The sequence below is a fragment of the Oryctolagus cuniculus genome, chromosome 12 (assembly GCF_051225735.1).
Source record: "Oryctolagus cuniculus isolate XC-2025 breed Fujian yellow rabbit chromosome 12, ASM5122573v1, whole genome shotgun sequence".
Lineage (NCBI taxonomy): Eukaryota > Metazoa > Chordata > Mammalia > Lagomorpha > Leporidae > Oryctolagus > Oryctolagus cuniculus.
Genome location: NC_142878.1, coordinates 63,464,192 through 63,479,256, shown reverse-complemented (window position 1 = coordinate 63,479,256; position 15,065 = coordinate 63,464,192). Strand labels below are relative to the sequence as shown.

Sequence of the window (15,065 nt, the reverse complement as noted above, 5' to 3'; positions counted from 1 at the left end):
TGGCTGCAGCACAGTAAAAGGGAAAACATTAACAGGTAAGGTTGGGGAGGTAGTCAGAGGTTAAGTCATATGGAGTTTTGAAGGTTAAAGAATGCATCCTACATTCTAAGACATTGTTTTTATTTGAAAGGGAGAGAGAGAGAGAGAAACAGAGACAAGACAGAGAGATATTCCATCTGGCAGTTCACTCCCCAAATGCCCACAATAGTTAGGGCTGGGTCACCCAAGATAGATATTGAGCTATCATCTGCTGTCTCCTAGTAAGGTGTGCATTACTAGGAAGCTGGAATCAGAAGCAGAACTGGGACTTGAACCTGGGCATTCTAATATGAAATGCAAGTGTCTCAAGTAGTGTCTTCACTGCTATGCCAAATTCTTGTCCCACGGCTATGAACAAAATAGATTGCAGTAGGGCAAGAATGAGGGCCGAAGGTTAGTTACAGTAGTCCCAGCTAAAAGACTGTCTTGGATTAAGATTATATTGGGTGTTTTTGTTCATTCAGGTTGCTATAACAAAACATCCTTACTGGGGTGGTTTATAAAAAGCAGAAATTTATTTCTCATCTTCCTGGAGGCCAGAAAGTCCTCATCAAAGTGCTGACACATTTGGTGTCTGTAGAGGGCCCACTCTCTGGTTTGTCATAGATGGCACCTCCTCACTATGCCCTCATGGTGGAAGGGACCACGGTCTCTTTGGGCCTCTTTCACAAGGGCACTGATCCCATTTGTGTGGATTCTGAATCCATGACCTAATCACCCCCGAAGTTTCCATTCCCTAACACCATTATCTTGAGAATTAGGATTTCAACACATGAACTTGGGAGGTGTAGAAAGACACAAACAGTGGCAATAGAGATAAAAGGAAGATTTGGGAAATATTTGTTATAGACTTGATAAGCTTATTCATTAGGTGATAATGATGGAAAAGCGATTAGGTGCCAGTGCTGTGGTGTAGCAGGTTAAGCTGTCATCTGCAGTGCCAACATTCCACATAGGTGCTAGTTCTAGTCCCAACTGCTCCACTTCTGATGCAGCTCCCTGCTAACACGCCTAGGAAAACAGTGGAGGGCAACTCAAGTGCTTGGGCCTCTGCACCCACGTGGAAGACCAGATGAAGCTCTTGGCTCCGGCATGGCCCAAGCCCTGCTCCTTGTGGTCATTTGGTTGGTGAACCAGTGGATGGACGATCTCTCCTCTCTCTATGTCTCTCCCTCTCTTGCTGTAACTCTTTCAAATAAATATTAAGAGAGAGAGGATCAAAGTTGACCTGGATACTTTTTGTCTTGAATACTTGGGTGCACGGTGATGCCTCTTACTGAGATGTGGAAGCCTGGGGTGTGGTGTGTGGCAGAAATCAGTTAATTCTATCTTGGCTATGTTGAGCTTAAAATCTCTGTTTGCATAGATGAATAAGACTACACAGGACTCTGGAGTTCAGATGAAATGTCAGGAATGGGAGGATAAACCTGAGAAGCTAAGGCTGGGAAACAGTATTTAGTCCATGACCTAGGGAAAGCTGTAGAAAGAGAAGATAACTGGGATCTTCAGCACTCTGTCCTGGGCCTCAAAAAGAGGTCTTGGATGAACAGAACAGCCATGAAGGCAAGTGAGAGGGAACGTGCACCAAGGAAAAAGCCAAGACAAAGACCACAGCCAAGAAACAGCCACTAGATTTGGCCAAAAGGTTTCTGATGACCATGACCAGAGCTGTTTTGCTAGAACAAGAAGGAATGCTTGAGGAAATTATTTGGAGTAGAGGTCACAGTTCTTGGGAAATTTTGCTAAGGAGGGAAATAGAAAAATGAGCTAATGATTAGAGAAGAATTTTTTTGAAAGATTTATTTATTTTTATTTGAAAGTCAGAGTTACACAGAGAGAGGGAAAGGCAGAGAGAGAAAGAGAGAGGTCTTCCATCCACTGGTTTACTCCCCAATTAGCCACAATGGCCAGAGCTGGGCTGATCCGAAGCCAGGAGCCAGGAGCCTCTTCCAGGTTTCCCACGCGGGTACAAGGGCCCAAGGACTTGGGCCATCTTCTATTGCTTTCCCAGGTCATAGCAGAGAGCCGGCTCAGAAGCGGAGCAGCCGGGACTCAAACCAATGCCCAAATGAGAACTAGCACTGCAAGGGGTGCCTTCACCCGATACGCCATAGCGCCGGCCCCAGAGAAGAATATTGAGATAGCGGAGGGTTCTTTTTTTTTTTTTTTTTTTTTTTTTTTTTTTTTGTGGGAATTTATTTTATGATGAGAACAGTTTAGTAGAAAGGGAAAAAGGAGAGAGGCAGGAAAAAAGCTGTAAGGACCAAATCCTTGAGGTGAGTAAGGGTGAGCTCTAAAAGCCAAACAGAGAAATCTTAACAATTTGAACAGAAATAATATGAGGTTAAGTGTATGAGTACAAATTGCAGATAAGATAGATTTGGTGGTGATAAAGTGGCATTACCATTACATTGCTTCTATTTTCTCAATGAAATATGAAGCAACCAAGATCAAACTGAGAAGATTTAAAAATAGAAAAGAAAATTAGTTGTTTTAGCAGAGGGAAAAATCTGACCTACCAGGGAAGTATGATAAGATTGTTAGGTACTAGTGAATGCCCATCTGAGATTCGTAGCTATAAATTGAAAGTGAAACAAGGACACACAGTTGCATTTAAACTGCTTAAATGCAGATACAGAATTTAACCAGGATTGAGGTTTTGCCAGGTGAATACAAGAGATGGGGGAGCAAAGGAGGTAAGGGTATTTACAGGGGAATGATTATAATGATTGATCATGACTCTGAGCTGTAGTAAAGGAAGTCAGGATTTAAAGATGATAATGAATAACAAAAAAAAAAAAAACAACAAAGTCTTAAGGATGGATTAGCAACCCCAATGAGACCAAAGAATTTCTGAGGCGGAGTCCTAAAGTAAAGCTAAAACAGAAGGTAGTGGTCACAAAATAGGACCTTCAAAGTAGAGATTTCTACAGTGGTACAGTCATGAAGTGACAGTCAATAGACTATGGGAGGGGATGACGGGTAGGGTAAAGGAAGAGATCATAGGAGGTTAAGAGTTGAGAAGTTAAGGATGACATAGGCATAGAAAAAAAAAAGATATGTGGGCCGGCATTGTGGCACAGTACCTGCAATGCTGGCATTCCATATCAGTGTGCTGGTTCTAGTCCTGACTGCTCCACTTCCAATCCAGTTCCCTGCTGATGTGCCTAGGAAGGCAGCAGAAGACAGCCCCAAGTACTTGGACCCCTGCCATCCATGTGGAAAACCCAGATGGAGCTCCTAGCTTCAGCATGGCCCAGCCCTGACCATTATAGCCATTTGGAGAGTGAACCAGCAGATGAAAGACCTCTTTTTCTCTGTCTCTCCCTCTTTCTCTGTCACTCTCCCTTTCAAATAAATAAAGCTTTAAAGAAAAGAAAATTAGCAAGCCAGGTGCTCAATCAATTGAATGAAAGGGAGAGACTGAAACGTCTGAGATGAGAATTGCTAGGGAGACTCGGAAAACACAGGAAAAAAAAATTGAAGGATATGACTCTGAAAGAAGCCAGAATTTTCGAAGGAACGGGAAGAAAATGGTTTGGGATCAGCAACAAGAACAACCATCTTGTCAGCCTAGATTTTGGCTTCTTCTTTCCTTGTATCCCTCTTTGAAGCCAGGTTTCAATAATTATAAAGAATCCATATTTAGAGGCAGGCATTGTGGTATAGCAGGTTAAGCTACTGCTTGTGAAACCCGTATCCCATATCAGAGCACTGGTTCACATCCTGGTTGCTCTGTTTCCAGTCCAGCTCCCTGCTAATGCACCTGGGAGGCAGCAGGTGACAGCTCAAGTACTTGGGTCTCTGCCATGTATATGGGAGATCCAAATAGAGTTCCTGGCTCCTGGCTTCAACCTGGCCCAGACGTGACTGTTGCAGCCATTTGGGGAGTTTACCAGTGGATAGAAGCTCTCTCCCTTTCTCTGTAACTTTGACTTTCAAATAAATAAATAAAAACCATGTTTACGGGTGTGAGGACTTATAAGGGTACAAACCATACAGATGGAAATTTTAAGTTCAGAAACTAGATTCAGAGACCAGGTCAGGAAATCCTCAGAGGTCAATACTCCTTTTTAGCTATTTAGATCCCACCAAAACCTAACATGGGTCATTTTCTGGCCAGCTGAGGATAAAATGTACTTTAACCTTACTTCTGTATTCTCGCTGTAAGCTAGGATTTTCCCTTAAGTAAACAACTTTCACCTCAGACACCTCATTCTTTTTCTAGCTTATATTTAACTCTCCTGACCCATTTCTTTGTTGGGGTAAATTTCATTTTTTTAATACAAGCATTTTTGAAAGTTTTTATTAATTTATTTTTATTACTACTTATTTCACAGGCAGAGAGACATCTCCTATTTGCTCGTTCACATCCCAAAAGTGGAGGCTGAGGCAGGCTGAAGTTAAGACCCAAGAACTCAACCTGAGTTTCCCACTTGGGTGGCAGGGACCCAACTACCTGGGTTATCACCTGCTGCTTCCCAGGAGGTACATAATCAGGAGCTGGCATGGAGAGCAGGGCAGGAACTTGAACCCAGGCACTCCATACAGGACACTGGGGGGTCTCAAGCTAGAACTTAACCTTTGCCAAATACCTGCCCTGGTACCTATTTTTTAAAAACTTTGCTTTGCAGAAATCCCTCTCTCCTAGCCTAGACACCTAAATTCTGTCTTTCAGTATATTATTTGAACCCTGAGCACTTTTGTCAATCTTGGAAGGCACTACTTGACATAATAAATGAAGGCATTCCAAATTTACTAGTAATCTGTTTTACAAAAGTTGAGAGCTGAGCTACAATAGTAGGTTATTCTGGATATTCATATACAAAGAAACATTACTTTCTTCTTTCCTGATACAGATCCCAGTGAAATCTCTAAATGGATGAAATCTATCTTTAGATCCTCTCCCAAGTCTTCTCCTATGCCATCTTTGCTCCCCCATCTTCTAATGCCTGACGTCCCGAGTGCCGTACTTTCTACTTCTTAGCCTACTCTGCTCTATCACCTTCCTCCAAGTACTCTAGCCTCCAGAATCAGAACTGCTTTCCATTTCCCAATTTACTACAAAGCATCCCTTAATTAATTAATTTTTTAAATTTTATTTGAAAGTCAGAGTTACACAGAAAGAGAAAGAGGCACAGAGGGAGAGAGAGAAGGTCTTCCATTCTGCTGGTTCACTCCACAAATGACCACAATGGCCAGAGCTGAGCTGATTTGAAGCCAGGAGCCACTTCCAGGTCTCCCACGCGGGTGCAGGGGCCCAAGGACTTGGGCCATCTTCCACTGCTTTCTCAGACCATAGCAGAGAGCTGGATGAAAAGAGGAACAGCTGGGACTTGAACCGGTGCCCACATGGGATGTCGGCGCTGCAGGCCAGGACTTTAACCCCCTACGTCACAGCACCGGCCCCAAGCATCCTTAACTTAGAAATAAGATATTGTCTTTGGGGTGGGCATCTGTCACAGCAGTTAAGATTCCACTTGGGATACCCACATCCCACATGGGAATGCCTGCGTTTGAGTCCTAGTTCTGCTTCTGGCTTTCTGCTAACTGGTATACCCTGGGAGGCAGTAGGTGATGGATCAAGTATTGCCAGCCACATGGGGGACCCAGACTGAATTCCAAAATCCCGGCTTTGGCCTGTTCCAGTCCTGGTTGTTGTGAGCATCTGGTGAACAAACAAGTAGATGAAAGATATGTCTGTCACTGTTTCTCAAGCAAACAAACCAAAAATATGAATAAAAAGATAATGTCTTACTGTCTTTTAAGAAAACAATAAAAATGGGGCCAGCATTGTGGTACAGTGGGTTAAGCCATCGCCTGCAACTCTGGCATCCCATTTGAGTCTGGCTGCTCCATTTCTGATTCAGCTCCCTGCTAATGCACCTGGGAAAGCAGCAGAAGATGGTCCAAGTGCTTGGGCCCCTGCAACCACATGGGAGACCCAGATGGAGTTGCAGTCTCCTGGCTTTGGCCTGGCCCAGTTCCAGCCATTGTGGTCATTTAGGGAGTGAATCAATGGATCTATCTCTCTATCTCCCTTTCTCCCTATAACTCTGCCTTTCAAATAAATAAGATAAATTAGAAAAAAAAAATAAAAAGAAATATAATTAAGTGACTGAGGTGTGACCAAGTATGTTAATCCATGTTAAGTCCTGGGAGGAATTTTAGACATAGTATCAAAGGTAAAGTGAAACAGGCAACATTAGGAAAAGAAATGAAGAGAAGGCATGTTATACCCACACATGCCAGTTGGGTGTCACAGCTGTGATTATTATTTTAGGGAAAATGAATTTATTCCTAGAGTTCAGAACTTTTCTTTCACTCCTGAACATGGACTGAGTCCCTTTCCCCTTGAGTTTTTGGGGAAGCAGCAATCAGGGTTCAGCTTATACACAGAGAGTCATAGGACAGTCACAGAAACACCACATAAAGCTACTAATAATGGGGCAGCTTTCCCCTGGCTTATCCTATAAGCACAACCTTCCCAAAACTAAGTTAAGCTACTTCCACAAACTTGAATTTGATCAGACACATACCTTCCCTTCGCTCTTTTAGTTTCTTCCGGAAAACTTCAGCCCGGATTTCTTCAAAGGAGAACTCCCCAACTCCCGCATAAATCTTCTCCTTACAGTACATCATCTTCTCTTTCTTCTCTCCAGACTCTTGCTGATGACTTTGAACCCTTTGCAGGGGGTCTCCTTCTTCCTTTCCAGGCTTTCTGGTGCTTAGAACATGGTTTATACTGGGTTCAATTTTACATGGGGTCCTAAAGAAGCAAAGTAACAACTGTTCACCATCAGGTTAAAAAAGTTATTTTGTACATATTTTGACCAAACACATAGACAATGTTAGTAACAAGACTATATATGGGGCCAGTGCTGTGGCAATGGGTTAATGCTCTGGCCTGAAGCGCCGGCATCCCATATGGGTGCCGGTTCGAGACCCAGCTGCTCCTCCTCCGATCCAGCTATCTGCTATGGCCTGGGAAAGCATTAGAAAATGGCCCGAGCGCTTGGGACCCTGCACCTGCATGGGAGACCCGGAAGAAGCTCCTGGCTTTGGACTGGCACAGCTCCGGCCATTACAGCCATCTGGGGTGTGAACCATTGGATGGAAGACCTCTCTCTCCACCTTCTCTCTCTGTGTAACTCTGACTTTCAAAATAAATAAATCTTAAAAAAAAAAAAAAAAAGACTATATATATGTAATCCATTTAAAAAATGAGATTAAGAGGCTAAAAATAACTTACAAGAGTAATTAATAATTATGTTCTGAGTACCACATCTGTTAGGATGAGGGAGGGAATTAAATCAAAGTTAAGGTTGTCAAATATCTTATACTGCTTACAATAAATTTTGATACTACAATTTAACTCAGAGTATGAAAAGAAGTTTATCTGCATAATAAGGCAGTGCTTCACAATTTAGCACCCAAAATAGTTAAGAGTTAGAAATATAGCAATAGGGAAATGATGATAGGAAGTTCAAGGTTCCCTACTGAGGATAATGGGTGAGTGACAGAGGACAAGCAGATGTTCTCATCTCACCTTATTAATATGCCTCTTCACAAGTACACTAAATCAGAGCCACTAAATCAGAACCTGTAACAGTAGGGTTTGAGCATTTTCATGCTTAAAAAAACTGCTCTAACTGTTCAACCTCATAAAGGACTTCTATGAGAAACCCACACTAGCACCATATTTCATAGTGAAAGACAGGATGTATTTCCTCAGGTCAAGAACAAGACAGAGACTTATTAATAAGACTTGCCACTTCCATTCAACACTGTACCAAAAATTCTAGCCAAGTCCATTAGGCAAGAAAAAAAATTAATAGGAGTCCAAATGGGAAGGAAGAAGTAAAACTATTTGCAAATGACATGAGCTTAGCTATAAAAAATCCTAAAGACTCACTAAAAAAATTGTTAAATAATGAGTTCATCAGAAGAATAAGATTAATATATAAAAATCAAGTGTATTTTATACACTTGCAATGAACAATCTGAAAATGAAATTAAGATAACAATTCTGGGGGCTGGTGTTGTGGTGTGTTAAAACTGCCACCTGCCATACCAACACCCTGTATGGGCACCGGTTTGAGCTCCAGCTGCTCCACCTCCAATCCAGTTCTCTGCTCATGGCCTGGGAACACTGTGGAAAATGGTCCAAGAATTTAGGCCCCTGCCACCCACATGGGAGACCAAAATGAAGCTCCTGGCTCCTGGCTTCGGCCTCGCCCAGTCCCAGCCATTGCAGCCATGTGGGGAATGAACCAGCAAGTGAAGATCTCTCTCTCTCTCTTCCACTTGCTCTGTAACTCTTCAAAAAAACAAACAAACAAAAAAACCTCTACTTTATAAGCCGCTACCTGCAGAGCTGGCTTCCCAAATGGGCACCAGTTTGAGTCCCAGCTGCTCTACTTGTGATCCAGCTCCCTGTTAGCACAGCTGGGAAAGCAGCAGAAGATGGCCTAAATGCTTGGGCCCCTGCAACCATGTGGGAGACCCAGAGGAAGCTCCTGGCTCCTGGTTTCAGCCTGGTCCAGCCCCGACCGTTGCGGCCATTTAGGGAGTGAACCAGCAGATGGACGATCTCCCTCTATCTTTCCCTCTTTCTTTGTAACTGCCTTTCAAGTAAACAAACAAAACCCCCACATATAGAGTGAATCCTAATACAAACAACAGACTTTAGGGGTAGGTGTTGTAGTGCAGTGGGTTAGGCCACCATATAGAACACCTACATCCCATGTTGGAATGCCAGTTTGAGTCCCAACTGTTCTGTTTCTGATCCAGCTCCCTGCTAATTTGCCTGGACAGTAGCAGAAGATGGCTCAAGTGCTTGAACACCCTCCACCCGTTCTTGGCTCCTGGTTTTGGCCTCTTCAACCCTGGCTGTTACAGGCGTTTGGGGAATGAACCAGCAGATATGAGATCACTAACTCTCTATGTGTCTTCCTCTCTGTCACTCTGCTTTTCAAGTAAACAAATCTTTAAGAGAAAAACAACCACAGACTTTAGCCAGTAATAATGTGTCAATATTGGTTCATCAATTATATCAAATGTAACACACTAATAAAAGATGATGAGGCCGGCATTGTGGTATAGTGGGTAAAGCTCCCACCTGGGATGCTAGCTAGCATCCCATATGGGCACTGATTTGAGCCCCAGCTGCTCCACTTCCAATCCAGCTGCCAGATAAAGGCCTGGAAAAAGCAGTGGAAGATGGCCCAAGTGTTTGGGCCTCTGACGCTCATGTGGGAGACCTGGATGAAGCTTCTGGCTCCTAGCTCTGGACTGCCGCAGCCCCAGCCACTGCCACCATCTGGGGAGTGAACCAGCAGATGGAAGATCTCTCTCTCTCCCTCCCATGCTTTCTGTAACTCTGACTTTCAAATAAATAAATAAATTCTTTAAAAAAAATAAAAAGGTAAATTATATAAGGTTGGGGGAAGGGAGCATACAGGAACTTTCTGTACTACTCAATTTTTCTGTAAACCTAAAGATTATTTTAAAAATAAAGTCTACTGGGTCTGGGGATGTGGCACAACAGGTTAAGCCACTGCCTGAATGTCCACATCCCATACATGCACCAGTTCAAGTTCTGGATGCTCCACTTCTAGTCCAGCTCCCTGCTAATGCTCCTGGGAAAGCAGTGGATCACGGCCCAAGTGCTTGGGCCCCTCCACCCATGTTGGGGAACTGGATGAAACTCCTGGCTTTTGCCTTGCCCCTCCCCAACCACTGAAGCCATGTGGGAAGTATACCAGTGGATGGAAGATCTGTCTTTTCTTCTATCTGTAACTCTTTCAAATAAATAAAAAATAAATCTTCAAATAAAATAAAGTCTATTAATTAAAGAAAAGTACAAGACATAGTCTGAAACTATAAAATATAATTGAAAGGAATTAGAGAAGACATAAATGGAATGATACCCCATGTTCAAGGATCAGAAGACTTAATATAACATTAATTCAAGTGACCTATAGATTCAACAGAATCCCTAGTAATTTATTTTTCAATTCATATATATTTTTTAAAGAGTTAATTATTCATTTTAAATGCAGAGTTACAGAAAAAGAGGAAGAGAGAGGGAGAGAAAAAGAAAGTGAGAGATCTTCTATCCACTGGTTCACTATCTATATGGCTGCAACAGCTGAGGCTGGGCCACACTAAAGCCAGGAGCCTGGAATTCCACCTGGGTCGCCACATGGGTACAGGAGCCCAAGGACAGGAATTAAAGAGTAGGCTGGCACTGCGGCTCAATAGGCTAATCCTCCGCCTGCGGCGCCGGCACACTGCGTTATAGTCCCAGTTGGGGCGCCGGATTCTGTCCCGGTTGCCCCTCTTCCAGGCCAGCTCTCTGCTGTGGCCAGGGAGTGCAGTGGAGGATGGCACAAGAGCTTGGGCCCTGCACCCGTATGGGAGACCAGGAAAAACACCTGGCTCCTGGCTTCGGATCAGCGCTGTGTGCTGGCTGCAGTGGCCATTGGAGGGTGAACCAACAGTAAAGGAAGACCTTTCTCTCTGTCTCTCTCTCTCTCATTGTCCACTCTGCCTGTCAAAAAAAAAAAAAAAAAAAAAAAAAAGAGTAGGAAGACACAGCCACTGACCAGAAGGAAGTCACACTCCAGTAGGCAGGGAAAAATAAGAAAGGCTGTGACAGACAGTAAACACAGCAACCCAGAGCACATGGTAAACCACAGCAGAATGATTCCAGGAGCCGGACCCAGATGGGCAAGAATGGTAGAAAGCACTTCCCAAAAGGATGTCTAGAGGGGCTGACATCTGAGTAAAGGCCTAAAGGAGGCATAAGAATCAGTCTGCTGGAAGAAGTGGGTAAGGGTAGCTTTGAAGCTATTCCAGATTCATGAACTTATGGTCTACTGTGACCACTGCGAAAACTGGAGATGTTGGCAGAGGCCAAGTCTCAGACTGCTGAGTTTGGGCTACATCTGAAAGGTTATGGGGAACTAGCAGGAGATTCTCACCTTGAAGACAACACAATCATATGTGCACTTTAGACCTGCAATAGCCTAGAGAATGGATAAGAGAACTAACAACAACAGATGGGGACAGAAAAGAAAAAAAAAAAAAACCTGCTAAATTCAATTATATAAAATCTAAAATTATTTATAACAGTTATTGCTACATAAGGTAAAAAAAAAAGTGACAAATTGGGAGGAGGGGAGATATTTGTAATTCCTATTACAGATTTTAACTGGTTTTCTTATCTATGAAGAGTTCCTACACATCATTAAGTAAAAACCTAAAGAAAAATGTGTTAAAGGAATCAAACACTCAGAAGAAAGAATTTAAATACATTTTAACATTTCCTATACCACATTAATATTTGACATAATCCATGTTCCTGCAAAACAATTTGAAACTTCAGAAAAATTAAGCATCTATAAATGTCATGCTATTAATTTTTATAAAGGTTCATATGATTTTCTTAAAAAGAGCTTCCCTTGTCTTGAATCTCTAATCAGATAGAATATGCTCAAATTTTCTTTATTTTTGCACTCCTATTATTACGTGGCATAAAGTAGGGGTTATAAAGTTGTTATGAGGAGCTGGTGCTGTGGCGCAGCTGGTTAAAGTCCCAGCCTACAGTATCAGCATCCCATACAGGCGCCAGTTCACATCCAGCCACTCCACTTCTGATCCATCTTCCTGCTAATGCACCTAGGAAAGCAGTGGAGGATGACCCAAGTGCTTGAGGCCCTGCCACCATGTGGGAGAACCAGAAGAAGCTCCTGCTTCAGCCTAGCCTAGTCCCGGTCGTTGCGGCCATTTGGGGAATTTACTAGCAGATGGAAGAACTCTCTTTCTCTCTACCTCTCTCTGTAACTGCCTTTCAAATAAATAAAATAAATATATATTTTTAAATATTTATTTTATTTATTTGAAAGGCAGAGTTACGGGGAGGGAGGGAGGGAGGGAGGGATGGAGGAGGGAGGATGAGGTCTTCCATCACTGGCTCACTCCCCAGATGGCTGCAATGGCTGCAGCTGGGCTGATCTGAAGCCAGGAGTCTGGAGCTTCTTCTGGGTCTCCCATGCAGGTGCAGAGGCCCAAGGACTTGCTTTCACAGGCCATAACAGAGAGCTGGATCAGAAGTGGAGCAGCCAGGACTCAAACCGGCGCCCATATGGGATTCTGGCACTGCAGGTGGCAGCTTTACCAGCTATGCCATAGGGCTGCCCCAAAATAAATCTTTAAAAAATAAAAATTAAGTCATTATTAGGAAACTATTGCAATGGGACTCAGAATTCAACCAAATATTTAGAATTCAGCCATGTTAAATATTAGATTAAATCTCAGACTGGCTTGATTAACCACACCTATGATACTTTTTCGTAGAGACAGAAATGCTAAGAGTTAGAAAGGGAAAAAGATGTCCAGAGGAAAAAACAGGCAGGTTAAATAGGAAAATGATTGTAATTTCTAATTACTGTCAATAACAAAAGCAGAACATCTCATTTAAATCACAGTAATTATCTTTCCTACAGCAATATAAATATAAACCTAATAAATCAGTTTATTTCTTAATAAAAGGATGAACAAAACTTTGAGTACTTTCATTCTTACCAAGAAGAAAATGCCTTTGGGAATGAGGATAGGTGCCTGTGCCCACCTTTAGTAATTCTCTTTTTAAAGTATCTGGAATTCAGAGGTAGGCATTTGGTATAACCATTAAGATGCTGCTTGCGGCACCCACATCCTGTATCAGAGGGCTTTGTTTGAGTCCTAGCTCTGCTTCTGATTCCAGCTTCCTGCTAGGGAGTACCTTGAGAGACAGCAGGTGATGGCTCACTTAGTTTAGCTCCTGTCACACACATGGGAGACATGGATTAAGTTCCCAGCTCCTAGCTTCAGCATGGCATGGTCCCAGCTGTTAATGACACTTAGGGAGTAAACTAGAATGGGATATCTTTGTATGTTTTTCTGTCTTAAAAAAAAAAATCTGGAACTCAAACTTACATAACGGGTTGTTGTGCAGTCTCTTCCACATATGGAGTAAAACTGGGACGCACAGGGGGCCCAACTGTCACAAAAGCTGTATTATCATGAGGCTAAAGATGAAGAAGAAAATTAAAATTACCATAGTTTTACATTCTAACACAGCATATGCCGACCAGGCCTAAATATTCAAGAGGAATTAAAACACTCTTTTACTCTAAATCTGATGTGTTAGGTTGGCAGATAAATACACTGGATCTAAGAGTCCTTACCTTGTTTTGCAAGGGCCTGTCTATGTTCCAAGGGCCTGCTTGCAGCTCATTTTCTTTGGCCCTGGCCACAGGGCGTGCTGTCCATGGCTGGACTGCAGGCTTAGACAACTCTGCTAGAGAAGCCTCACCCGTGTTTTCATCAAAAACAGTAATTCTACAATTACTTTGCATATGTTGAGGAACCGGATTTTGAAGTCCTCTGTTCTGGCTTGGAGCTAGGAAAAAAAATAAAACTACATGTAAAATATTTAATTATTAACTTAGATGACAGATAATTTAAATCTATTCTTCCTCAAATCAAGAATACTTACATTTTTACCATCACAGAACTGAAAGATTTCTTAAAAAAAAATTAAGCCGAACAAGTCCTGTTTTTATCTACTCTGTTGCTTATGCTCACAAGCTGCTAACTGAAAGAAGACATGTAGTAATATGGTAGGCACTTCAAAGCCTGCATGCACCAAAGCCTCAGAGAACGATGTCGACCTAGTTAAAAATTCTTTCACCAGCCTTTTAGGGCCAGAAGTTGGACTATTTGTATAGTCAAAAATGATCAACAATAAGCATTTTTAAAAAATTAACAATGACCATTTTTTAGAGCAGGTTCAGGTTCACAGAAAAATTGAATAAAAGGTACAGAGAACAATAAGCTATTTGAAAAGCAGAGCATCAGAGAGAGAGCTCTTCCATCTACTGGCTCACTGCCCAAATGGCCATAATAGTCAGGGCTGGGCCAGGCTGAAGCCAGAAGCCAGGAACTCCATCCTGGTCTCCCACATGGGTGGCAGGGGCCCAAGCACTTCCCTGTATTAGCACGGAGCTGACTGGGAAGTAGAGCAGCCAGGACTCCAGCCAGCTCTCTGATTTGGGATGCTGGCACCCTAGCAGCAAAATTTAACCCACTGCACCACAATGCTAACACCCCTCCAAATGTCTCAAGGCATCCTAACAACTTGAATCAGGTCTTTACTTAAAACACAAAACCACTGATGGGCTTTGATTTTACTGCACACTGTATATTAGCTCTCCTTTGACACTTTTCTTTCTATTACCCAGTTCTCAGAAAATTATGACTCTGTCTACATGTATATTTATGCATAATCTGCTTACCTAATCTGCCTATCACCAGAGACTAAGGGTTTTCCAAAATGACATTTAACAAACTTACCCTTGAGAGCACCTCCGACACGGCTGACTGGTGCTCTCGCCGTCTTTTTCCCTTTGCTCTTCAGCTCTGCCAGTGTGCTTCGCTGTGGTACAGAAGCTCCAAAAACTTCCTCCTCGTCCTCCTTCTCAAGTGCCAGCAGAGTCTGTCGAGACACCCGAGCTTGGAATTGTCTGAAGTGAAAGAACGGACAGTGAATCTTTGGTGAAATGCTCACTACTCACCAGCCTCAAAATGTCTAATTTGTTAAAGTAACCAAGTGCGGCTGGCGCTGCGGCGCAGTGAGTTAAAGCCCCAGCCTGTCGGGCCGGCATCCCATATGGGCGCCAGTTCGGATCCCGGCTGCTCCTCTTCCGGTCCAGCTCTCTGTGATGGACTGGGAAAGCAGTACAAGATGGCCCAAGTCCTTGGGCCCCTGCACCCACATGGGAGACCTGGAAGAAGCTCCTGGCTTCTGGCTTGGGATCAGCTAAGCTCTGGCCATTGCAGTCATTTGGGGAGTGAACCAGTGGAATGGAAGACCTCTCTCTCTCTCTGGCTCTACCTTTCTGTAACTCTGTCTTTCAAATAAATAAAAAAAAATTTTCTAAATAAATAAAGTAACTAAACAAAGGAAAAGAACAGGC

General features: G+C 42.9%; 1 protein-coding gene across 2 annotated transcripts in view; it reads right to left on the bottom strand.

The window, feature by feature from the left end:
* Positions 1 to 15,065, bottom strand: part of BUB1B (BUB1 mitotic checkpoint serine/threonine kinase B) — a 65,737-nt gene that overhangs the window by 24,141 nt on the left and 26,531 nt on the right. For both annotated transcript variants that reach the window (XM_070053979.2, XM_070053980.2), the window contains exons 6-9: positions 14,443 to 14,612; positions 13,275 to 13,489; positions 13,024 to 13,115; positions 6,579 to 6,808 (exon numbers count right to left, since the gene is read on the bottom strand). In XM_070053979.2, coding sequence (XP_069910080.2) covers positions 6,579 to 6,808; positions 13,024 to 13,115; positions 13,275 to 13,489; positions 14,443 to 14,612 — 707 coding nt within the window. The remainder of the gene's footprint in view (positions 1 to 6,578; positions 6,809 to 13,023; positions 13,116 to 13,274; positions 13,490 to 14,442; positions 14,613 to 15,065) is intronic.